Here is a 25961-nt window from a genome sequence, read left to right as displayed (position 1 = left end):
TAATGGTTAAAGTTCTTTAGTATGCAAACAGGCACCTTAGAGGGGGAAGACACCTATCTGGGTAATGACAAGACGAAATTGAAAAAGGGAGAGAATGACCTTTATTGTATGCATGTCAATGGGATTCTGTTGGATGTTCTCCGTAGAAGGAAAACTCTTATAATAATAACGACTCTTATGGAAACATCTGATGGACACACTGGTGGCTAAGGTTCCTAATTCTAGACTTTTGAATTTCAAAACAATGTCCTTTACAGTCTGTATAATACAGTCTATGAATACATTTTCCCTCATTTGCCACTGGGTCAGTATAAATGTCCAGGCTATATTTCAGTGTGTATTTATTCGACAAGCTCGCAGTTTGAACCCATACAGTCCAGGACACTGTATGAAATGTTTTATGTTTTCAAAGGTTTCTGACTTGCATCAGACATTACAGGCTGCAGCTCTAAATGTACTGTAAGGTAAAATGTCACATGTGAACTGCGGCTGAGAATCACCGCTAATGCATTTCTAATAAGGTTTCAAGTTATCATTTCTCAAATACGACTGAGGGGAGCAATGTGTCCTGCGAGGGCTTTTTCGGCATCATAACGACTCACCCTTGTGACGTTCTTGACCCGAAACAGTCGAGTGATGACATCTTCATCTGCTGACATGGATAGAAACTCCACTTCCATGGGCCCGTACTGCTGTAGACCGGGCTCTGGCCAGTACTGCACACAGGGCTACATGCAGAACACGGGGAAAATAAGACCGGGCATTTCATTAGTGGCTGAATGCGGTGCCTGGAGTACTAAAAAGATGCGTTCTTCAGTAGTTGTGCAAAAAAAAAAAAAAAAAAAGGTCTTTGTTCATAAAACTTTGGATTATCAAAGAGAATTTTGTGTGTGTATGTTCACTGTTGTTAATAAAAGATCAGAAAAGAGTTGATGAGGGACACACAAACACGATAAGTATTGTTACGGTGATGACAAAAGCAGTGTGAGTGTTTTCTGGCATAGAACAGAGCGCATTGTGGTGACAGTCTAGTGTTAATAAGAGAAGAGAAGCAGCATGAGAGGGGAGAGATGAAATGTGCTTTGAGAGATTGCAACAAGAGGGAGACAGAGTGCTCCAGTGCCACGAATGAACCCTATAACAGAGTTCATAACAAGATCTTGCATTGAGCAACTTAAAGTGGCTATAACTCAATTTTCAGGCGAGACCCAAAAGGCCTGCATTGCATTGAGAAGAAACAAGAAGAAAACATTTAAAAGGGAAGTGGATGGAATGAGGGACTGAACAGGAGTAGCTGCTATTTCTTTTCTTGTTTTCTTTATCACCAGACTGCACAGACTGTTACAAAACAGCCGACACAGAAAGGCCGATGAAAGGTGCAAAACTTTTTGGTTTTAATGAGCACAACATCCCCGAGGGTTAAGTAACAAGGTCATTCATCAACATTTTAACACCGCTTGTCAACGCTTTAGAGGTCATGTTTGTAGTTTACTGATCTGATTCTGACCATTGCTTCTGGTGGGTACTCTCATAATGAGTGCACATGGCAATGAGTTACTGTGAGAACTGTCAGCAGTTCACCCAGTACTTGATTTTTACTACAACTTTTGCCAGACATAATAATAATATCAATATCTGGAAGGAAATAACAACGGATCTAATAGGTGATTAGGGTTATGCTTTATATCACAAGGATTGTAACTTTGACTGGTACAGCTCGATACTGTTGTGTCAAAGAAAGCCAGACCACAACAAAAATTACCAGTATTTTGTGATTTCTTTCATCGTTTACAGATAATTTCAACAGAACCAAAATATCTTTAAAGAACAAACTAAATAATACATGCTTTAGTTATGTCTTCAGAGGAGTGATTTCCAAGAAACACTGACAAACCATGAGAACAGACTTTGTTATAATCCAAGGCAGAGCGAGGACCAAAATAATTTAGAGGAGGCACCAGCTTTCCTCATTTAAAACAATGTAATATATATTTCACAGGGTTAGTTTGACTGCGAAGCTCGTAAATCCTGAATCCTTTATGTCTAAAAAATTAAAACCACGACCCTTAATAAACTATGATTTTATTCTTTTTACAGGTGATCTCTGCAATTCACTAGTCATTCATACAAATATTAACTATACAGGTTTCAATACAAGGTGATAAATTGCCCTTGCAGAAGTATTAAAAACCGATCGACGGAAGCTGATGTTAACTAATGTTGCTTGCTGGTATCCTTGAACTCAGTGCAGCATCTGACATAATAGTTTATTCTATATTATATTCTACACCATCTCTTAAACTGTCCTTGACTGCTTTCTTTTGTCTGCTGTTATTATTTTTATGGTGTCTGTCAATGGCATCACAGGCTTGCATGTTGTGTCTGTGAATGGTGTTCCACAAGGAACCATTCTAGGACAATTTATTTTCCCCCACTGCTACAGAGTTGATACTCATTAGTGTCTAAGCACAATTGTTTATCTGCCATTAAGGAAAGGATGTTTGATAATCTTTTTCAGCTTAACGAAACAAAATGAAGGTGTCTGAGCACGTCTATAGTCAAGTTGTGCCAGCGTTTAGCTCTTTAGAACACAGTGCAGTATGTTATCCCATCTGTTACACATTTACAAGTGACTACTTTCCATGGTCTAATTTCATCCATACTTGATTATTGTAATGATCCTTTTTGTCTCTCATCACAAAGGCGGGATAGTTTAATTTGTTTAAGCAGTGAGATTCTTTGCAAAAACTCCTAAGATACGATAAACTTTACACATTTGTACGATATTTGGAACACACTTAAGGATTCATTGCTGACTTAGGTCTTCTTCGTTATGTTATCTGGTAGAGCCCTGAAGTCCTTATTGCCAGCTCAAACCACATTGGATATCTTGTGATATGAGCTTAAGATAGCTAAGGCTAGTTTAAAATCTGTCAGAGAAGGATTTGCGATGATTGAATAATTAGTTTCGTTGTGTTTTTAAGTGAATCTTGAAATTGAATCTGATGTGAAGTTTCCGCTAATTATTACTGCTATCAATGTGTGTGTTACAAAAAAAAAGTACAAAATATGCTCATGACAAGAAGTGGGACAGCAACAAAAGCAACCCTGAGATGTGGCTGGGGGTTATTGCAATCCTCTTCTTCAGAGATGTATCTTGTGGAGGAAAAGCAAAAACTGGAACGGGTGTTATCTAGTCATGCTCTGAGATCAGTGTGGCCAGGGATCAAAAGCCAATAAAATGGCATGAAGGAACTAATCCCAAGCACAGTGAGATACAGAAGCGGTAAAGACAGCATATGACAGGAAAAGTCTGAAGTAAAGTTCATACAATCTCAAAAGTTAAAGTCAAAACTTGTACAGCAAACAGTTGGCTCCTCTGTGTGTGTGAACTCAAAACATTTTACTGTCTTTTCTTCCTTGTAGCGCCAACAAATAAACAACAATAAAACAGTACGTAGGACTTTGACCTTACCCAGGCGGAGTTTGACTGGTTGAGTTGGTTGAGCATGACCACAGCTGTGCAGCCGTAATCGAAAACCAGTCTCCAGAAGTCGGCTGTGGTGCCTGGCAGAGGATGAGGGGTCACGATAAAAGCGGCCTGCCGGTGGAAGCTGTCAGCGAGAGCAGCGTTGATGTAATTGTTACTCTCCCCTTCTGTCGTAACCAGGAAGGCCAGGGCGCGATCAGGGGGCAGCACATCCATGCTGCGGTTCTTCTCCCGGTTTCTGGGCAACAGAGCAATGCTGCACTCTTCCACATCCAGGTGGGGAGTCACAGAGTTGAGCGTCTGCAAATGGAAATGTTAAAGAGGTGAGGTGAGAGAGAGGTGAGGATAAAGTGAAATTCAATGAGCGTTTAGGGGTTGGAATGTGTGAGGAATGGCGAGGCACAACAGAAGAGTCAGGGATGTTAGGGAAGATGTGAATCAGACGTGAGGAGGGAACACTGCGATACAGAGAATGCTGAGAATCCAATAATGTAAAAGAATCTTTAATACTCTGAACATCACACTGACAAACTCACTTAAAAGAATAAAGGATAAACTGGGCCACTGCATAATAAAGCTGAATGTAATAAAAAAACTCAAAAGGAAATATTGCATATCAATTTTCCATGATGAACTCTCTGTTCATTTCACCATAATTACATTAGACAAAGAAAAAAAATATATATATTTGGATCATTAATACACAGCATCAATAATAGATCTGTGACTTGCTGATCTCAGTTCTACCGTCTGGCTGTTTGCCGTCGGCAGGATGACAGAGTATAGCGCAAACACGGAGCTCGTTGGGTGTTGGAGAGGCTTTCAGCATCAGTGTCAGACGAATGAGTTTGCAAGATCAAAGCCGGGGATGCAACATTTTCCTTTATGTAGAAGTAACAGTTTGTAATCAGAGTGTTGCACCACCTACTGCACCGTTTCCCCAGCCCTAAACAACACAACGCATCCATTATGGCTCCTGCGGTATGTGTGCTATATAAGGATGATACGGTGCAAAATTAAAGGAGGTGCGTGAGCTTTTTCCCGTCTCACTTTGAAATGCTAAACCTGGAATCAGCGTGGCTTCTGGCTGAGCACTGCAGCAGAGGGAGGTGGATGAGGCAGGTAAAGCGTGTGGGAACACAGCTGGTTCTCCTCTCTCTTAATCAACATCTAATAAAATGTCCTGAGAGAACATTCCTATGAACCGAGCAGTGGATTTCAATGGCAGTCACACGGCGTTACAACTGAAACACACACTACTGGCGTACGCTGTTGCTTTCATGTCTGTGCCATTATTTCAACAAAAGACGCAGTCAGACAGAATATATGCTACGTATCATCTAAAAAAAGTAGTAGTAGCAGTAGAAGGACTGACCTGAAACTCCTCCCGCAGCTGAGAGGAATTACTCTGGGAGTCCACCCGCAGCATCTCTTTGTAGGTGACCGCGAACTCGTTCACCAAGATGGCCGTCTCTCCGCACAGGCAGGCCTCCAGAATGGCATCGTGGATGAAGATATACTGCTCCTGAAAGGAGGAATAGGGAAGGTAATTCAGTGAGCAAGTGTGGGCACTGAGTGGATCTAAAAAGTCTCAACAGAAATTTATTCTACCTTCACTCTAAAAATTATGCAGTACCTGACACTCTCCTGAGAAAAACAATATCCACAAAGAAACTGCATAACAGAGCACGCCATTTTATAATGGCTATACAGCTGTGCTCAGATGAAATACAAGCTATAGGCCACAGCGAACGTAAAACACATTAACAGGCTTTCATTGTTCAGAGGTGTTACTCAGGTGAAGGCTTCCAACGCATTTCCAAGGCCTTGGATATACCACGGTGCACGGCATAGACAGTCATCAACGACTGGAGGAAATATCGCATAACTGTGACATTTTCTAGATGTCCTTCCAAAATTGACAAGAAGACAAAGGGAAAACTGGTCAGGGAGGCTGAGGGAGGCTGACAACGACATTAAAGGATCAGCCGCTCTTCCTGACAAGTTCTGGTGGCTCCCCACATGACAACTATCTCTCAATAATTCTTCATCTGCTTGGGCTATGTGGCAGGGGCGAGCGTTTTCTGACGAAAAAACACATCCAAGCCCAACAAAAATGTGCAAAGTATCCAGTCTCCCGGTCTACCATGTGGAAAATGGGTTACAGTCTGGTGAGACCAAGATTTAACTTTTTGCCCAAAATTGCAAAAGGTGTGTTTTGCACATCAGCAAAAGAACACAATATCCACAGTAAAGGACGGGACGGTGGCCACAGCATTATGTTTCTGGGGCTGCCTCTCTTCAGCTGGAACTGAGGCATTAGCGAAGGTAGACGAAATCAAATGGTCATGATGAAGCGCATAAAATCCAAAAGCAAAGAATAGCTCCAGCTATAAAAGATTAATGTTTTGGAATGGCCCAGCCGGAGCTCAGCATCCTCTCAGAATCCTACTTACAGGAAATCTGTGGGGCACCTGAAGAGGACTGTGCACAGGAGAGGCGTTCACAATTTGACAGATCTGGAATGTTTTTTTTTACTAAGAAGAGTGTAAAAATATTCCCAAGACGAGATGCACCAAGCCGATGCAAACTTTTAGACTGACTAAAGGTGCTGTAACACTTCAACACTTCAGGGTAAGGCATTCATATGGCATTAGGTTATATTATTTAGTATGTGCGTTTAATAAAATAAAATTAAATAAATGTACACAACTTTTTGATATTTTACATCGTGAATACCTGCTGGTTTAACAAGTATGTTGAGACTTTTTATACCCACGCTACAAACAGTCAGTACTGCCGCGGTATTCCTGCGACGCATCACAATGTTTTATGAAGTTACAAACAGCTAAATGAACATAACAAAAGAGGCAGGTTAATACAAAAGCACAGACTTATGTATATATAAATAAATAATCAAATAATGAGAAGAACAGCGGAGATATTTCATAACCTGCCTTGTTCTGAATTAAACATGTGCTTTAATGTTAATGGTGTATCAAGGCTGCTGGAGAACGAATGCATATTTCTAAGTAAACAAACACATGCAGCGTGCATTTAATTAGCGCACCCCTGCAAATAACTACAAATGTAATAAACAGCTAAGTCAACGTCGGATTTACATAATAAGGGGCGGATATGCAAATGATCTGCACATCTAAAGGAAAGCACGTGCCTACGCAGCCCACTGACAGACAAAGTGAGCCTCTTCTCTAAAACTATAGCAATGACCTTTACATAAGTCCCAGAGTGGGTGTATGCTAATAACCCCACCCCACTCGCTCTTTGAATTTCCAAACAACAGGGGGGAGAAACAAATGTTTAAAAAGCCGGGGTTCTTGAGCGGAGAGAGGTTACCATATCATGGCCGGCGATTTAACCAGATGAATAAGTGGAATATGCGCATGAAAATGTGATGTAGGTGACTTAGTGCGAGTGTCAAGTGCTCCACTGTCTGCGGCGGCGTCCTGACCTCTGTCTGGATCATGTTGATGCGTCGAGAGCAGAGGGTTTTTACGCAGTTGTAGATATCCACCACGCCTTCACACTCGGCCATGTCCAACATGACATCCAGCACGATGTAGCAGCCGGTGCGGCCCGCACCCGCGCTGCAACGAAAAGGTCGTGTATTATGAAGAATCACTCGAGGCATTAAATCATCTGCATTTCGAATATGTTTTTTAACAGTCATGACCAGCGTAATGTGCAAGTACTAGCACTAGGGATCAAACAGGCAAGTTAGGCTACACTCAGTACCACTTTACTACAAAAAGCTGAAGTCATCAGAAAGTCACCTAACAATGCTAACCAGCTTCTGATGCACACATGACCACCAAATTGTACTATCCATCTCTAATCTAAATGGCATTACACAGATATTCTAATATTTTCTCAAAAAAGTCACATATACAAGAAAAAAGTTTTGTTGTTTTGGAATTACACAAGGTTTCAGTACTTCTCAGGCTTGGCATTACCTGCAATGGACCACCACAGGTCCAGCGTCGGGAGGTGTAGAGGCTTTCACCCTTCTTATAAAAGCCAGCAGTCCCGTGGCGTGATAGGGCACACCGTGTTCAGGCCAGGACGTGAAGTGGAACTGACGCACCTCATGCTTGGTGGAGTATCCTCTCTGAAAAAAACGAACAAAACACATAAAATACTACTCACAAACAGTCCCACTCACAGAAAGACCAAGACCAGAATAAATGCTTAATATAATGCACTACAATTTAGTTGCATGGAAGAGTTAAAACTCAAAGAGTGCAAAGATGCAAAAGTTAAATTAAATAAACAATATCCAGAGACGCTGCTGCCTGCTCTGGGCCTGAGAAGACTCATTTAAGGTGGACTGTGGCAAAGTGGAAAACCGTCCTAGGGTGTGAGGAATCAAAACTGGTACTTCTTTTTGGAGACTTTATGGACACCTAACCAACTGGGCCTAAGCTCGGAGACTCCTCCAGCTTGTTATCTGCACACAGTTCAACATCAAGACAGTATGAGGGTGCGTGGCAAGGGTAACTAGGAAGAAAATATACAGGGTTTGGAATAACATATGTGGCCGACCAAACTACAACTTTTCTGGGAAAAGCCTTGCCACAGGACGGCGCCGCAGTGAAAGGGTGTGGGTGCTAAACTGGCCTGTTCGCTGTCCAGACCTGTCAAAGACTTTAAACATTTGGCCCAGCACAAAGCACATAAATTCAACAAAGCAGGCCTCGATCTGTTGAGCGGTGGAAATTCTCTAACAAGCAAGAATCGAAGCGAGCGTTCAAAAAAGGACTACGTGATGCAACACAGCAGAAAACATGACCCTGCCCCAACTTTTTTTGGGAACGAGTTGCGGGCATCAGATTCAAAATGAACGTGTATTTTTCAAAGAAATAATACAGTTCCTCAGTGTGCGGTCTTTTTAATATTTTTATGTAGAGTTTAATGACTGGAAAATAATTGCGTTCTGTTTTTATTTACATTTTCCACAGCGTTTCAACTTTTTGGGAGACAGTTTTGTAAGAGTAGCCAACAGGCGCTCATCCATCCATTCCCCCCCGTGATAGATGTGACATTTATTTTGGTTCAATTTGAGGACAACCAGGACATTATTTAGGTGGGGGTAGGGGGGCTTAGGTCTTCTAGGACAGTTTGGCCCCTGGGCATCACATGTTAGCAGCAGCTGCAGCGTGACAGACGTACAGAAAGGAATTACTGAGGCTCCAGGGAGCTCAGGGAGGGCTGGGAGGTTTCTCCTCTCTACTGGGAGGCTGCTGCAGTCACACAGCAATTTCCTCCTCAGTGCAGAGATGACAAAGTAAAGCGACGCAAAGCAAAGATTTGTTGAAGACGGGAATCCAAAAAAAGAAAGGAAAAGAGCTATGAAAAACAAGCTGTCACCAGTTCCCAAATTCGTGCCGATTTGAATAAGCAGCGGCGTGCGCCCATGGAGAGCGAATGTGACAGTGTGATGATAATGCTGTGTTTGTGCCACTGTCACTCTGGCGCTGCTCTGAGCCCTTCCAATGAGAGATCCCCCAGGAGAGTGACAGGATGGAGGCCGTCGGGGGCAAAACACTGTAACAGTTGTGTAGGAAAGACGGCAGGGGCGTCCACGGAGCGACTGGTGTTAATTCCTTTCAATTTAATATGTGCACCTCGAGTCCATCGGCAGTAAGTCTTGTCACGCTTCTAATCCCTTCTATTAATGTAATACTTCTAATTTAAATCCTCGCTTTAAAGGCATGTTACCAGGTAACAACTTGCATTCGCATAAGTGAAGCACAGAAAGACATGGAGGGTGAAAAAAAACCCGGAAGAAAAAACAGTTTCAGAGTAAAGCAGCATCCCAGATCCCCAGGAAGAGCAGCCACAAACTGAGACCAGTAAAATAAACTATAAAAACAAATGCAAAAGATGGCAGGCAAACAGGGGCAGAGAAAATGTAAATATGAGATGGGCTCACCCTTTCCAAGGCAAAGGTGCGGACTGTGTACTCAGCGAGCGTCTCTGTCTTGAGCAGAGTGATTTTGATGTCCCCGTACATCTCGCTGTCATCAGGCCAGTATTTACAGCATTTCACCTGTTTAAAAAGAGAGTTAAGCCTCTTATTAAATTCACATCCGCAAACCGCAAAAGGTGCAACATGAATCCGTCTGAGGAACAGAACAGGAACTTTTCAAACAAACAGTGCAAAATTAAACCTAATTTAAAGTTTATATTCATAACTTCAATTTGGAATTGATGTAAAACCCTAAACTATCCCATCTCCATTTCATTCCGACTGGTATCTCAGTGCCATCTCAACTAAATGACAGTCTCGGTGGATGGATATCATCATCATCTTTCGTCCAGCCCAGCGCCGTCCAGCCCTCCAACTACAAGGTAAACTCTGTCTCACAAAGGACACTGGAGGCTCTGTCATCTTTGCGTGTGAACATGAAGAGATTGAGGGAGGAGGATTGCAGGCTTAAGCGGGGTTTGCTGGATAAATCTAAATGACCCTTCTGTACATCCATCCCGACACCAGTTTTGGATTTTTATAGACCAAAAGTCCTTTCCATTATATCTGAGATTTAAGCATTAAATTCAGAGTGAACGCATAATAGGATATTAATCTTTAAAGACATCTCCCAGTATTCATTTTGACAATTCTTAGGAAAGGAGATAAATATTAACTGTGCGATCATAATTCAGAATTAAGTGATGATAATTAAGTTCTTCGTTTCTTGGTTTAAGTAGAACAGAGGCATGGTGGTATGAAATTTAATAAGCTGAATACGTGGGGAGGTTACACTTCAAATGCTGCTTGAGAACAAAAACAGCACGTTCCTCTGCAGATACTTTATCTTGGAGAGCGAAGAGAGGAAAAGCACAATAATCACATAATGGCGGGCAGCATAATGAACAGGAGGGCAGCAATCATTTTTACCAACACCGGGCACAGTGGAGGTAATTTTTTATTTATTTAATGGAGGTGTTATTTGGATTCAGCCACACAGACCACTTCTCATTTGTTGACCGTTCCCAGAATTGTTAGGACGGAGAACTAAATTGGATGAAGGCCTACAGCTAGAAAAATGGTGTCATTTTAACCATCCACTGAGGTAATATGTTGCTCTTGCCTCGGCTGAAAAGGACGGATACTTCATGGTACCTATTTATCTGAGGTGGAAAATAATGGCGCTACGATATAGCATTCAGTGTATGGAGCCAAAGATATGGGGCTCAAAACATGTTTATATGCAACACAAGTATTTTATGGACTCTAAAATCATTACAGCGATGATGTAAATCCCCATAACGCGGCACTGCGACTTCACAATGTTGTCATGCAGACAAATAATGGATAATCCATGCAGTGATTCTCTGCAATAGCACACAAAGACAGATCTAAAATATGCTATTGATGATTCCTGATGTTCAATGGGCACCAAAAAGCTGAAGTAATAGTTAAAAAGAAGGGACCCATTAAATTCATTAATCTCCAGTGAAAATGCTCAACAGGTTCAATAAATTAATTCTGTCAAGTGGGCAGTCAGGCTGTATTTAATGCTCTGGAGTTGCCTTGTTGGCAATTTCAAAGCACAGCCAGCTATCACGAGCTCATGATCTAACCAAATGTTTGTGTGCAAATACTGCAACATGCATCATAAATTCATACACCCAAACTGGGAACTCTACAGGTCACTACAGAAGCTTTTCCATCAAAACTACATGTGCAACAGTATATCTGGTAAGGACCTCTGTTGCAAACTCCTGAAATACCTAAAGGGGAACTACTGTTTTTTACAACCTGGACCTTATTTCTGGCATAAAATACGATCATTTACTCACCCATATAACTTTGGTGTTATTTGGAGTCGTTGGTCAGATATTTAGATCTGTGCATATCCATATATAGTGGGAGTGACTGGGGCACCGAAACGCAGTCTCTAAATAACGCATTATCTGCCACGAAACTCGTTCATTTCACCAATATTTTGTTATGATACGCTAGTGCTATTCCCTGTTGAGTCCGGAGTTACCTGTTATCATCATCCGGGGTCTGTAGATTGACCTACTAACTTCTGACCTGGATGATGTCATCTTTCAGTGCCGCGCGCATCCCGCGTGGCTTGTTTACCTGTAATTTGCTACTGCTAGTTTTTTTTTGCAACATGGCTGAATATTTTTCCGATTCTGAGGCTGTGGACGACGACTTCGTATCATAACAAATATTGGTGAAAGGAACGAGTTTTGTGGCAGATAATGCGTTATTTAGAGGCTGTGTGCCCCAGTCACTTTCACTATAGCGCTCTGCTGGACCTACATATCTGACGAAAGACTAAAAATGACACCAAAGTTATATGGGCGGAATCGTATTTTATGCCAGAAATAAGGTCCAGGTTGTAAAAAACAGTAGTTCCCCTTTAAGATCAGAGGAGATGTGAATCCTGTACAGCAGTTTTATTTTGTTGTTTCATCACATATTGCACCAGCATCAAACTACTACTGAATATAAACTACATGTGACTGCAGTTGGGTCCAAATACATGTTTTTTGATTCGCAATTAACAATTAATTGTGATGAGGCAACATGTTTCTTTGTTGCAGGGAGGACCGATTTCCACCTCGTGTTTGCACCCCGCCACCAGCTTTAATAACAATGTGAAACAGGTGAAAACAGCAGTCAGCACCTCTGTAGCACACTATTTAACATATCGCTTTTGATCTAGCTGTAGAGAACGGCATTGATCTTCTCATCTAATTGTCAGCCTGAAGCACAGTTCCCCAATTGTAGAATTCTTTTAACAGCAAGTTAACAGCAAATAAAATAAATCATCTAAGTATGGATGCTGTTAGGCTACATTTTGCCTGCACAGCGAGGTCCTGTGAGACCTATGACTCTCAAAGACATAAATTCCTGTAAACACCACACACTTCCCTTGATGAATGTGGTATTTTTGTGAACAACAGAGGAGGGGGGGAGCGCACATAACTTACCCTTCCAACTTCCACCAGCTTAGTGATCATGACAATGCTGAAGCAATTTTCTTGCCACACCATCCTCCAGAAATCGTACAGAGTCTCCTGCTTGGGCCCTGTTGGGGAGGAACAACAGAGAAAGAGACAAAAACAGCAGCGGCATCAAAGACCGTCCTCTCAATAAGGGAGCGCTTGCTGTTGTGAAATCTCGTATTATTGCGACCCAAGTGTCCTTCCTCAGATGGCAGGGTACTGATCTCTCAAGATTGAGCCGTCAATAAAGTTATTGGGAATTCCAGGCAGGCAGAAAAAGGGAAGGGGCGACGGGTGACAAAACAACAGCAGCAGCTGATGATGAAAGCCTGGAGGACCAGCAGTCACTCACTGTCATCTGCGGAGGAAACGATTAGGGGCCGAGAATCACGTAGGAAGGAAATTCTCTGAAAGACAAGAGCGCCGTTGACATCTTTTTTCTTTCAAGTCTCATCTGCCTCTCTGTGTCTTCCTAACAGGGTTAGTGGCGCTGGTGCAAGATAAGAAGATGAACACGCCCTGAGTAAATCTGGGATGGGAGCGCCCAAGGAACAGACTCTGCTTAGGCTTCGGAAACAGCAGAGGGAGACTTCTGACGCCTACAAAGAGCCCGACTGTCCATCAGAAGCCACTTTGTGTTTGAGCGACAGAGGGTGAACTAAAGGTCCCCTCTTGAACACATCGTGCCACGTGTCACAGAGAATGAAAAGCTATAATTAATGTGTTTAATTATTCAGCCGTTCTCATGATTAATTCAGTGACATGACTAACGCAGCCTTCACGGGCTGATCGTCACACCATCACCTTTGGGTCTGGCAGAGAGATGGTTTTGGCAAGGGACTGTGTATGAGTGGGCTCATTGGTTGGATCATCTTCAATTTATTATTTCAAGACAAAGGGTACTCACCATGCTGAATCAACACACAAGCAAACACACACACTATAGCCTTGCTGGGATACTCACCCTGAGTGGCGATGAAGTGGTTGGATCGATGGTAGCCCTGAAAGAGAGAAGAGGGATGACATGCTGAGTAAGCCATCTGCGCCTCGGGCACAGCTGTATGGGAGGGTTTCTCTCTGTCTCACCCTTTTCCTCCCTTTCTCCCCAGCATTCTGTTCTCCTACTGACCCACTCTGCAAGTTTCTTTGTATCATTTTCCGCCGCTGTCTAACCTATTGATGTCTCCAAACCATGTCTTCACTCTTAGTGACTCCACGGAGAGTTTGGAGCAGCTGAGGCGACACATAAACGCTGCATCTTGATAAACTGCTGATAAATCTCTAAAGGAAAAAAAGTGATTCCTACAGCACTTCAGGCCGGAGTGAACAAAACCTGAATTGCTGTGACAGTTTAATAAAGATATGATAAAAGAAAGGCGCATACTTTTTGATTTCAGGTGTCCGACTTACTCATCCATCTCCTGCTCAGAGTGCTGTCTCATAAAAACCAATCAGTTTTCATTGACAATGATACACTGATCAGGCACAGCATCATGACCACCTTCCTTATATTGTGGAGGTCTCCCTTGTGCCTCTAAAACAGTTGTGACTCATCAGAGAATGGACATGGGCCTCCTGAGGGTGCCCTGTGGTGTCTGGCAACAGGATGTTGTTAGTGGGGGCCTTTGGGTCCTATGGGTTGAGGGGAGGGTCCTCTGTGGATCATCCCACAGATATTTGATCAGTTTGGGATCTAGTGAATTTGGAGGCCATGTCAACACCTTGTGTTGTTTTTCATGTTTTTTTTAGTTGTTCCTAAACCGTTTTTGTGTGTGTACCTGTGTCAGGCTGCATCCTGCTGGGGATGGCTGCTGCCATCAAGGAGTGTCATAGCTATTGGGTGAGGGTGCTTGGTCTGGTCTAGGTGGGCCGGACATGTCTGAGTAACATCCACATAAATGCCAGGTCTAAAAATTTCCCAACAGAACATTGTATTGTCACAAGATTCTTATTCACTTCACCTGTCAGTGGTCATAATGTTATACCTGATCGGAGTATATGCACTATATCTCTGATTATTAGTTAACAAACCAGAAATCCCCCTTTTTTCTTTCTTAGAAATAATACCCTTGGGAAATTCTGCCACTCTTGTCACAAGTCAAACACGAGGGCCAACATCTTTATCGACACTAAGAGGCTTTGAACGCTAAACCATATATGCACAGCAAAACATTCTAAACCTATATATCAAAGGATGTGACAACCTTTGATATCGATGAGACATTTTCATATGGTGGGTATGGGGTGAATATGAATGAGCAATGAGGCGTCACTTCTACAGCCTTGAGGGGAAAAGACACGACGAGGACCACCTGAGGGAATTTGAGGCATAAACACAATGTTCAAAGAAAGTCCTTCTGGAAATAAGCACTTGCTCAGCTAACCTTTCAAGGTAACAGAGACCACTGTTTCTGAGATTCGATGAAAACATCACGGATTCTGCGGTTCACTGGGTGGAGAAGGCGGGTCAGGAATAATCTAAAATAAACTCCCGAGCCCACCGGCTCTCATCAAATCAGTATGATGCAGCAATCCATGTCGATAACGTTTTTATCTTTTTGCAGAGGGCATCTTCTTAATACGTCCAGTCCGACCACGTTGCTGATGGATTGCTCAGCTGAATAGCATCCAGTCAGATAAACGGAGGGACATGTTTGAAATGGAGATGGATGACCAGTGCTGTGAGGCCTGCTATCCACAATTCCTCAGACCCTGGCCAAACTCTATCAGCATGAATGCCACCACTCCTCCGCCTGAGACAGTTGCCATGGTAACTAAACTTCCTGATTCTTGGCCACTTATGAGAACTAACAAAGACAGCAGGGTCCTCTATTCGGAGAGGACACATCTCCTTGTGTTTTAAATCACTGGCTAAAAGGGCGTGCTTTTTTCTCTCTCTCTCTGTCAAATGTGCACAAACCTGAAACACTCTGAGCTTTGAGCATTTGTGGATAGAGGACAGTGGAAAGAGAGGAGGGAAGTGGCAGGAGAGGAGGGGAAAATAGCAAAAGTAGAGCGATGGCAGGCAGAAGAACGAGCAGTTAAGTACTTACTTCCCTGTTAATCCGAATCTACAGGGTCCGAGGTCGAGGAAGTGGGGTGGGGAGTAGAAAAAGAAGACATATAGGCTAGTTAATGAAAGAAGCGTTAGGAGTTACGGTTACAGACAGATGGGAGGTCTGTGTGTGTGTGTGTGTGTGTGTGTGTGTGTGTGTGTGTGTGTGTGTGTGTGTGTGTGTGAATGTTTATGTGAGCAAAGCAAGGCTGAGCTTCATGTGGTAGCACTCACTCATTTTGTCTAGATTTATGACCTAAGGCCACCGCCTTTAGTAGTTATTTTTACAAATAAAACTTATTTCTAGTTTTCCCTGTTGAATTTGCATTAAATATCTCCCTTTCACTGTGTCTCTCACGCATATATTATGCTGCTAATCAGAAAATGAGACTTGTTCACTGCTTTAAATTTATGCCAACAGCCTCTGCATTTCATTTCATGTTGGGAGGACACGCCACACGATCAGGGCTTGTTTAAGAAACAAACTGCAACATACAACTTTTGAAATTATCTCTGTTTAAGTCAACTGAAAGCCTTGTTTGTCATTTTAAATAATAAGCCTAGAAAAATTTGTCTTAATTTCTGAACGCGGTCACAGTGAGAAGTTAAGCGTTGACCCGCGGGTGAGGCCAGCTGAGGAAACACTAACGCACATGTGCAGTGGGGCGCACAACACCGAGGCAAACCCAGAAGCTAGGAAACATTCATGTGAGTGTGTGCCATCTTTGTGTCCAGCATTCGGTCCTTCATTTACTGTGCTACTCTTGGAAGTATTTCTCAGTCATATTAAACATTCACGACTTCATAAGCGATAATCAAAGCTCAGTCTATTATTTATTAAGAGCTACGCTGAAAAGTAACTAATTAACTTTCTCAAAATGTATGTGGGTGCAGATTTGATAATATCTTGGCACCCAAAAACTGTCCGAAAAATACTATTTCTACTCAAACAAAAGACTTGACAGTGTGGCTGTCATTGTGTGGCTACGTGCTCATGTTTTTGATAGCGCTACACCTCTCAGCAGCAGTCATGATCCACCGGACTGCTCTCCATTTGCACTAGGCGCAGGAAGCTAATCATACGCAAAGCTTTGCACCTCTTCAAGCAACGTACACGCCAACAAGGCAAATGATCGAGCATTAAGTGACAGAAAAAAGAGGAAACACAGAACTTGCATCACCATACCGATAGCACAATAATGTTTCGGAGGGAGGAAAAAAATTTTCCATTTAACCTCGGCTGGAATAATCACAGCCTGTCCAAAATGTGCTCCGCTGTGGCTAAGTAGTTACAATTCAGCTAGCAGGGTCAGCCTTGTCTGAGGGTAACATCACTGACACTGACACTCTAGTAGCTGCTGAGTGGTGTTTTCCCTCTAATGCCTGCACCTCTGCGCCCTAAACGCTAATGGAGACCCTCACAATAACTACAGCCTAACAGCAGGCAGGGTTTTTAATGCCCTCTCAATGTAATGAACTCTCTAAAAGCGTCTCACCGCTGTCCTTTCTCTACAGAGAAATAAAAGAGAGGAAAAAAGCTTTGTAGTGTCAAGCATTTTGATGATACAATTTGGCCAAAAGGAGGAATCCACCAAGAACAAAGCCAACGTGTGTACTTGCTAATATTCTTTTCATCAAAAAGCTCAAGTAAATACGATTGGCTGTGTGTTTTTTTTTCCGAATATGTTTTGGCATCGAGAGGCTCTTCCAACTTCTTATCAACCTCAGACAGAAGCGGGAGTACATCAGCGTGCTTCAACTCCTCACAGAGTGCCACATTTACTTTACAATGGTCCCGGTGAGACGGGTGCAAAATAAATCTTGTGAGACAAACAAATCGTATCAGACTGACAGACCTCTCTAGACATTGCTCAAACGAATCGCGACACATGAGGGCTCAGACAGATTCACAGGGAACCCAGAATGCGGGTTTCTGTTTGAAGGATTTTTTTGATTTCCTCGGTTAAGCGCTTCAGTTAGAAAAACTAAACTTGCACTTCAGTTTTCTGAGCAAACACAGCCTCCCCTAGCTTGTATGAATGAGAACACGCATGAATGAGACTGTGAGAGACATATCACCAACACGTACATGTATTTTTGTATGGTCAGTGAGAATGTTACTGTCTGTGACGGTTTGGGTGAACAGTGGAAAGGATCATCTCCTCCCAGCCCATCCAGAGAATGAATAACGTCAATGATGTCTATTTAATTTAGGGGGATTTGTAGCATCTTACAGAAAGGCTCATTTCCTCTGCCAAGCATCAAACGCATTTATTCCACTGTGTTTTAATAAAAGTGATAGCAGAGGCAGTCTGGGTCAGGGATCCGGTGCAGCAATTGACAAGCATGGCATCTGGCAAAACACCGCCATGGAAGGGGTGTCTGATTGGATGAAAGCTTCCAGGTGAAAGTGGGGCAGCAGACTGGTGGGCTTACAGGAATGAGAGAGATGGACTTTGCAGGGTGTGAGCGGTAGAGACACGGCAGAGGCTGTTTGTATCACGTATCTAACAGAGGCAGGAAAACAGGATTAGACTTACATCAATGTAGTTTGCATTAATGTAGTCCGAGTTGGGGTCTCCCAGGAGAGGATGGAGCTTCACTCTGTGGCGGTCATCTGAGAGACAGATAAAAATAAATTAGGGAAAAAAAAAGAAAGAAAGGGAAATACGAGGCAGTCGCAGCATTTTATTTTTGACACAGACGTAAATGTTTCATGATTACTCACATCCCAGCAAGGTGTCATGTCTCCCTTTGGTTTTGTCCTTCTTCTTTGTGCAGTCCCAGCCATCAAAGAAGCTCTGCAGGGATGAAGAGTCGCTGTCAGATTTATCTCTTTGCATTAGCAATCAAAGATATCTCAAGATAAACATAATCACAGTTTCAGCACGTTTACTCGTGTTCTTTCCGGGTTTATACGCGGTCAGCGTGATAGCCATCAGCGCGTCTCTCAAACACAGCTAAGGCTCAGATCAAGAGCCACTGGGAAGGATCTGTAGCTTGATATGTAATTAAACAAAACACAGCTATGAGCCTTAAATGTCCTTGTCTGATTCCGGTCGCATAGTGAGTCACAGACACTAAGCTGAGGGTAGTCTTGTTAAAGTGCTCCTAAATGTTGTGTGAGAGTGTATCAAGTGATAAATAATGTGAGAATTAAGCGGAAAAAAATGACTTTTACATACAGTCCACACTGTAAGCATTTGGACAGTCACAGATTTTTGCACTTCAGGCTTTAGCACATCCATTTAAAATGATATAAAGCATTTCCTTTAAGGCTTACAATCCTGTATAGCATACAGAAAGATCACAACATTTAGAGGTTCATAGGTTAGAAAAGCAACTTGCCAGATACACACGGAGTCAAACAAAATCATAATATTTTGTGAAAATGTCTTTCCTTATCAACCACTGCCTGAAGTCTCGACGCTCTGTGAAGCTCTCCCATCACAGCGGAGAGCGGCTGCTCTCGCTGCCTACCGCCCAGCCGAGCATTCAGTAACCACGCAACAGGTGAGATTAAAAAAAAAAGCCGTGGTCAAGACAAACACGGCTCTGGACGTTATCGGAGCTCGGAGCAATGTTTGTCTTTGTGCCTGGGAAATAAAGCTCTAGCCTCAGTTGTTTAGCACAATATAGAGGCCATTAAAATAGTCCCCCCCCCTCTGAACCCTTTTACAGGTCGCACATCCTTTCAAAAAATATAAATATTTCAGTCAGTAACCCTGCAACCATTATCACTGTAAACTGCCATAAAAATGACACAAAAAAACAGAACAAGTATGTGAGGAATAAATTGCTAGAACATTATTATCTTGTTTGTTGTCCTCTGGATGTCGGTATATACAGTACACCAATCACTGTGTGCTGAGGTGAGAGTGAAGGCAGGGGGAACTGTCTACCACCTGCCTGGTATAAGGCCGTTTAGTCGCATTATAATACCCCCCCCCCCCCATTCCCTATCATCCGCCTGTCTGCACGGATGCACTAAGAAGCGTTTACTCTCACAAGTCGTCATAAGTCACTTTGGGGCTAAATTAAGCCGGCAAACCGCCCCCTTTAGATCTCCGAACAAATACGCACACACATACACACATCTATACCAGTCTAAACCCAGTGGTTTCCAGCCACGAGCGGAATTTGGTGAAACTCTGCCCAAGTCTGCATGCTGAGAAGGAGATTACAATGAGGTTTCCCCCCACAGAGAGCCAAGAACCAGCTAAATCCTGCCTGGGATTACACCCTCCTCCTCACTTTTTTTTTTTCCTCCTCTTTTCATCGCGCTCCCTCTCTTGTGTCTGTCTTCCCCCTGAATCCCTCGTTCTTGTTACCTCGTTCAACTTCTCCCTTCCTCCCTTCCTTATATTTTTGACACTAGACCTCTGAGCTCTCTTTACTTCTCTCCTCCCACCACTCCTCGGCTGAGTCCTCTAGAGAGAGGAGAGAGAGGCAGGGAGATGAAAGAAAAACTGTGAGAGAATGTCAGTATGTTGGAGCGAAGGAAAACAAGACACAGACCGGTGGAGGATTGATCGGAAAAAAGCCTCACTTGCAGGGATCAACGGGTTGGCGTGGATTAAGAGGATCTCATAAAATGAGATGAAGCAAATTATGATAGAGTTTAATACAGATTATTGGACTTTTAGATTTAACATCATAATATCAACATCTCGGCAACCGTTTCGCTGTCCCGCTTTGGCCTGTTACCTTTTCACCCCCATCATTTTTTAAGGCACCAGCAGTGAATCATGAATCTCTGAGTGATGAGATTTGTAATCCCGCAACATTCACGTCAAAATCCAATCACAAATGTCTGACGCGTTAAACTCCCGGTAAACTGAACGCGGCGTCCAAGTAAAAAAAGAAGAGCCGCAGAGATGCTACCAAAAAAAATTAAAAAATGTAGCAGCAAGCAACTGGGCAGCAAGTGTATGAGCACAGTAACTGAGTCTGTGTCTCTCGGCGAGTCCATCATCCTCCCTAACCCCAGCCTCCAGGTGCAGTGGGGTATATTGAAAATGTTGAGTTCTCCAGTAAAGCTCTGTGTTGTTTACTCATAAGATTCAGCGGTGGGAATATGACTGCAGCGACAGTAGCCGCCACACATACAAGCCCCTTTACAACTCACTGTAAATTCTTGATCAGTGTTTTTTTTTTTTTTTTTTTTTATTATTATTTGCAGAACACAGGTGCTCCCCAGGGAAATAAAACCTTATACCTGCCAAGGGAGTGTAATATGATACTCCTCATCATTTTCCTTCATAATAGAGAGAGACACTCCATCAAAACGCACACTCTTAGCACAAATAAAGAAGAAGAAAAAAAGAAAAAAAAAACTCTCTGTATTGATTTTTTGAGTGGAGTGTGTTTTGCCTGAGAGGGACAGTTTAATGAGTCTACAAGCAGCAGAGTTCCAGAGGGGGAAACCATGAACCAGAGACAAAAGATGTTTTCTCTTTTTCATGAATGCCACAGGCCGTGGGTGACGAGAGATGGACTTCTCCCCGGGGTGCGAGCTCAACTCTCAGCAGCAATTGCTCCACTGGGGAGGAGGTATTCAGAGATTTGGGTCCTTCATTATGTAGCCCGAATCAAACAGCTAGCGATAGCAGCCAATGCGGCAGCAGCGGGGAAGGGGGGGGGGGGGGGGGGGGATAAGCAAAAAGAAACACGTCTGTACTTACGGTTCAATCAAGAACTAAACCCCCACGGTGAATCGCTGCAAAACAACCAAGCTGTGATTTGCCAAGTAAAATCAAGTGAATTACAATAAACAAAAGTAGTGATACAGGTAGAATGAGGACAATGGTAAAGTGACATGGCTAATTATAGTTAAGACTATAAAACATCTGATTCAGGTCATCAAGATGAGTTTTAAATGTAAAAAAAATAGTTTACCTTCTGTGATTTAAAAAGCACTGGCTGTGTGTGCAACCTATTCCTACGTGACAGAGAGCTCCATAAGAAACATGCAACCCATTACAATATTTCAGTCAGACGTCTGGCGCTGCAAATGTTTTATTACAGCAGCGAGATTTAGTTAGAGTCTGCGATCTGGGCTCTGAGCTCATCGCTCCCCGCAGACGTGTTACATATAGATATAGAGGAGCGATGAGTAAGTACCTTCTCTCCAGAGCCCACAGGTGGATGCTGGGGTGATGGAGGGGCTGAAAGTGTGGGAGGCAACTCGGAGCGGCGGCGGCGGCACCGGCGAAGGGAGAGTGAGGCATGTCACAAGCGTATGTATCAGAGCTGACTGCCTCGGAGTAGCTCGCAGGCGTCCCTCAGTATGGTTTAGTAATGTGTTTTTAATAGTTTAATGGGGCTGTGACACAGATGAATACGTTGAACTTCGGGCTCCTGTATGATCAATTCGTCGCCGCTCTTTCTCTCCTCGCTGGATTTTATTTTCACGCTAAGAAAAACCTTTCAGAACAATCAGCTCGGTCCTGGTGGATCAGCTGCAAAGTTATGCTCCAACGTCTGACATCCGAACATCAGTCCAAGAGAATTACATATTTCATATTTTGGTCACCAGTTCGAGAAATCAAATGAGATGAGATGGGCCCGTGGCCCGCGTGGTTCGTAGCAGAACAGCTCTATGCATCAGAGTCTGAAAAATTTCTTCTGCAAATGATAGGGAATTTAAATGGAAACATATATCGTCAAGGGAGGTAAATACTGATATTGCTAGAGGGAAGGGAGGTGATTATTTGGAGGTTAGAATGAACGGTAGCCAAGAGCTTTCTTTTCACACATTTCTCCCTCTGTACCTTTTCATCTGTCTTCACCCTCCCACTCAACGTTCCCAGGCTGCCCCTCCCCCTCTCTGCTACCATGCAATCTGCTAGCAGTGGACAGGGGACTCACTAGGTAGAGCTGGAGACGTTTAACCTCATCAGGCCTGCCGACAGGACAGAGGTCTACTCTGGGCCCAAATGAGGATGATTTATTCACATGCACAACGATGGTGTGATCCAGATGCCTTTTTAACCTGGGTAATTAATTTCAGTGGGTGCTGAGGAGGCCACATGGGTGAGATCAGATTGATGGCCTCCCACACCCCTCTTACGAGAACCACTCTAGCTAACATTGCCTCTTTAGTTATCCGCAACGCATAATTATTGCACATGATCATTCTTGTTGAATCCAAGTAAAGTACGCTATTTTAGGCACTTTACAACAAGACAACCCACAGTGCTGAAGGTGACCCCGATCAGACTCTGTTGCTATTGCTGCAGCACCCTGATCGACATTTTCTGTGGCACGGGCAGAAGCTTCATCGTTTCTCATATGTCTGACATGCTGTAAGATTCTTCTTCCACGTGCACCTCTCACTAGTGTACCTTGTTCTACAGAGCATACAGCATCTTTGAGCAATGCTGCAAATGAAGGTCAACACTCGAACTAGGACGTGTCCAAGAGGTGACACCTTCCAGCTGCCACGGAAGCACATGGGAGGCCCTCAGAAGAGGAAGAGGCCTTCTGTTGTGAGTTTAACCCAGTTAAGAGATCTGGATGGATGGATAGATAGATGGCTTCCAACTTTTAGCTCATTCATGGGTTAGTTAGTTTAGCTATTGTATAAGTAACAATGGGCCATAAATTATATTCAGTGAGCAGCAGTTTCAACAGAGACTGTCACCTTGTACAACACGGAGCAAAGCAGACAGAAAAGCCTTATTTGTGTGCGTCCATGACTCCAATAACACTCCCGAGGAGTTCCACACCTCTGAAGTTCATCAATCACAACAGTTTCAGCATGACGCTTTCCCGCGGAACAAACACCACGCAGGAAACATTTTTCTCCCCGTGAAAACTAAGGTGCCATAACATCGCTAGCAAAACCTGCTAATCGAAACAAATTAAAGTTATTCACCCGGAAAGTCACACGTGAAGGTAACACGACCGCTGTCTCATTTGCAGCGTGTAAATCAATGGTGCTGCCAGTCACAATGCCGCCACATTTAAGAGGTATAGAGATATAGTTAATATAGTTTGTATGAAAACAAGGGAAAGCAAAGACTAACGTAACCAAGCTTTGGAGAAGGAAGGACTGAGTATTGGAAACCAAGCTACTGAAGCACAGTTTCAGTTGCCATGGTCCAAACATGACAAATGTGTAATCTGGCACATTATGTAGCGAAATATGCACAATCCTGACATTTTTGTATAGGGTAAATGATAAATATTAGAAACAGTGACGTTCAATTGTAAACACACTATAGGAGCTCTGTATAACAATGGTATATTGTAAGAGATAATGCATAGATATTATGACATCCAGTAAGATTCCATAAACAATGTGTGACAATGTGTGTCTACCGGTGTGCTACAGAGGTTGGAGGAGAGGCCAAGAGCCTTCAGTGACAGCAGCAGACTTTCCATTTCATTGCAGAGTGACATTCTTACTTGGGTGGGCGTAGTTCTTAGAATTCTTTTCTTCGAAAGGCTTTAATTTTAATTATCCCTGCTGTCTGCTGTCCGTGCCTCTAGTTCTCTAACCTGCAGTTTGTTGAATGGATCAATTACAATTACATGTTGTTGAACACACCCTGAAAATAGGCTATTTAAGAACACAATCACGCTGTGAATGCAGACATTTTACCATACGCCGTTCTTTCTAATAATGCAGTCTTAAAAGCCCTCTTTTCTAAATGTCCACAGTACTGGTGCATCAGCAGCAATACTTTCTACTGCAGTTCATTTCATGTTGTGCGAGTGCCACGGTAATAGCTGTCTTTGTTGTTCTATAATGTCAGCGTGTTGGGAAAGAGCGTGATAGCGTCATTTCACCTCATACTCCTGCTTAAAGCCGTAGCCCTCGGCGGTCTTCATCTGGTTGATGTGCTGGAGGAGATCGGCCACTCGGACGGCAGGGTGGAGCTGACCTGTGTGGTAGGGAGAGCCTTTACGTCCACACTGATGCCTCGGGGAGCCTCCCAGCAGGCTGCTGGCCTCATTCACCGAACTACGAGCGTCACCTGAATCAAACACATCTGCGGTGTCAGTCAGAATCTGGAGCTTAAAAAATGTATGAACGAGACAGGTTACAGTATGAAACATTAACCGACTTCTGTAACACTTGGGGCTGTTAGCATCACATAATGGCACTCTGCCTGCCTACACTGTCAGTTACACAGTGTGTATGTAACGGGCGTGTCATTTTGATTGGCTGTCTCGGTAAATATGTCGTCAAAGCAGATTGTATGTAGATACGACAGCAGCGTTGCCTCAGATAACGTGTGAAAGACCAGACCAGGATCTGTTCTCTAGCTAAACACATTTGTCTTTCCTTCTGTGTGAAACTGACAACGTAGGAAAGCAGATGAATATGAAAACTACTGACATGAATTGCAAATCATTTGTTTTGTTTTGACATCTCTTTGTTTCGTTTTTTTTTTTTTTGCGATTTTGTGAGATTCCTTACATTCGAGCTGCAGGCAGTGAACAGCTGACTGTAATTCATCGGGAAGAGTATTTTTCACACAGGATGATAGCAATCTTTGAAACTGATGGAAACATTTGGGGACCGAGTGAAGGATGATGTGTGTAAAGTTCGATATTGGATTATGTAGCTATGCTAAGCTTGCAGGTTTGTGTACTTTCTACAATATAATTTTCTATGAGCCTTACTTCGTGTGCCGCACGTGTGCGCATCCATGAAGGAAAGAGCCATTCTCTCATCCTCCTGTAGAGTGCTCTGGTCTGTGAAACTGCGCTCCATGGAGCCCATATGGCTCTTCTCCTGGCGGTAGGTAATGGGCGTCTTATTCATGTTCACCGGTTTCCTGGCAATGAGTAAGAAAGAGAGATTGTAACAGACAGAGACAGAAAAAGGGAGAAAAAAGACAATGTTATGTTGAGTAACAAAGAACTCGAAGGTTAACGCTAAAGAATGAATAGACACTGTGAGAAAAGAAGAGGACAAAGTGCTTTACTGTTGTTCCTCTACAACCCGTGATTGACAGCCAGAGCACAAGCATGAATATGATGGACCACAATACGATGGAAAAGCAAAGAGGTGGAGTCACTTACGGATAATAAGAGTAGTAGTCCCTTCTGGTAAGAGTGCCGGAAAAGGAGGAGGAAAAAAAAAAATCAAGAAAAATAAGAGATGTAAGATGAAAGCAATGTCAGCTGAGGGCAGAATGCATTGATTACAGTGAAAATGAGAAACCATCCTCGCATGGAGGCGGCCACATGACACATGCAAGCAACTCAAGCAGGTGCTGACAGACCCAAGCAGAGAAATATGTGTCCCTTTCAATAGAGTATGTCTCAGTGTTGCTCTTCAAGGACCATGTGGATTCCTGTCACAGCAAATTTAGCAATCAGTTCTCTAAGGAAGAAATTCATGGCGGCTTATGATAGGAACCCGGGCGAATGTGCGGAGTAGTGGGGACTTTCACAATCAACATTATTCAA

The 25961-nt window shown here is 43.1% G+C and overlaps 1 protein-coding gene across 4 annotated transcripts in view; it reads right to left on the bottom strand.

Moving 5' to 3' along the window:
* ptprub (protein tyrosine phosphatase receptor type Ub) overlaps positions 1–25961 on the bottom strand; it is a 175724-nt gene that overhangs the window by 7326 nt on the left and 142437 nt on the right. The window contains exons 15-27 of one of the 4 annotated variants that reach the window (XM_084557541.1): positions 25572–25595; positions 25170–25324; positions 24330–24532; positions 18262–18334; positions 18074–18150; positions 13443–13479; positions 12464–12561; positions 9444–9560; positions 7465–7619; positions 6963–7098; positions 4866–5015; positions 3476–3790; positions 603–728 (exon numbers count right to left, since the gene is read on the bottom strand). In XM_084557541.1, the coding sequence (XP_084413667.1) occupies positions 603–728; positions 3476–3790; positions 4866–5015; positions 6963–7098; positions 7465–7619; positions 9444–9560; positions 12464–12561; positions 13443–13479; positions 18074–18150; positions 18262–18334; positions 24330–24532; positions 25170–25324; positions 25572–25595 (1666 nt within the window). The remainder of the gene's footprint in view (positions 1–602; positions 729–3475; positions 3791–4865; positions 5016–6962; positions 7099–7464; positions 7620–9443; positions 9561–12463; positions 12562–13442; positions 13480–18073; positions 18151–18261; positions 18335–24329; positions 24533–25169; positions 25325–25571; positions 25596–25961) is intronic. The other 3 variants (XM_084557542.1, XM_084557543.1, XM_084557544.1) reach the window with 3 other exon arrangements.

The sequence above is a fragment of the Chelon labrosus genome, assembly GCF_963514085.1.
Source record: "Chelon labrosus genome assembly, chromosome: 12".
NCBI classification, from domain to species: domain Eukaryota; kingdom Metazoa; phylum Chordata; class Actinopteri; order Mugiliformes; family Mugilidae; genus Chelon; species Chelon labrosus.
Note: the sequence above shows the minus strand (reverse complement) of the source record. Positions and strands in the feature narration are given on the sequence as shown.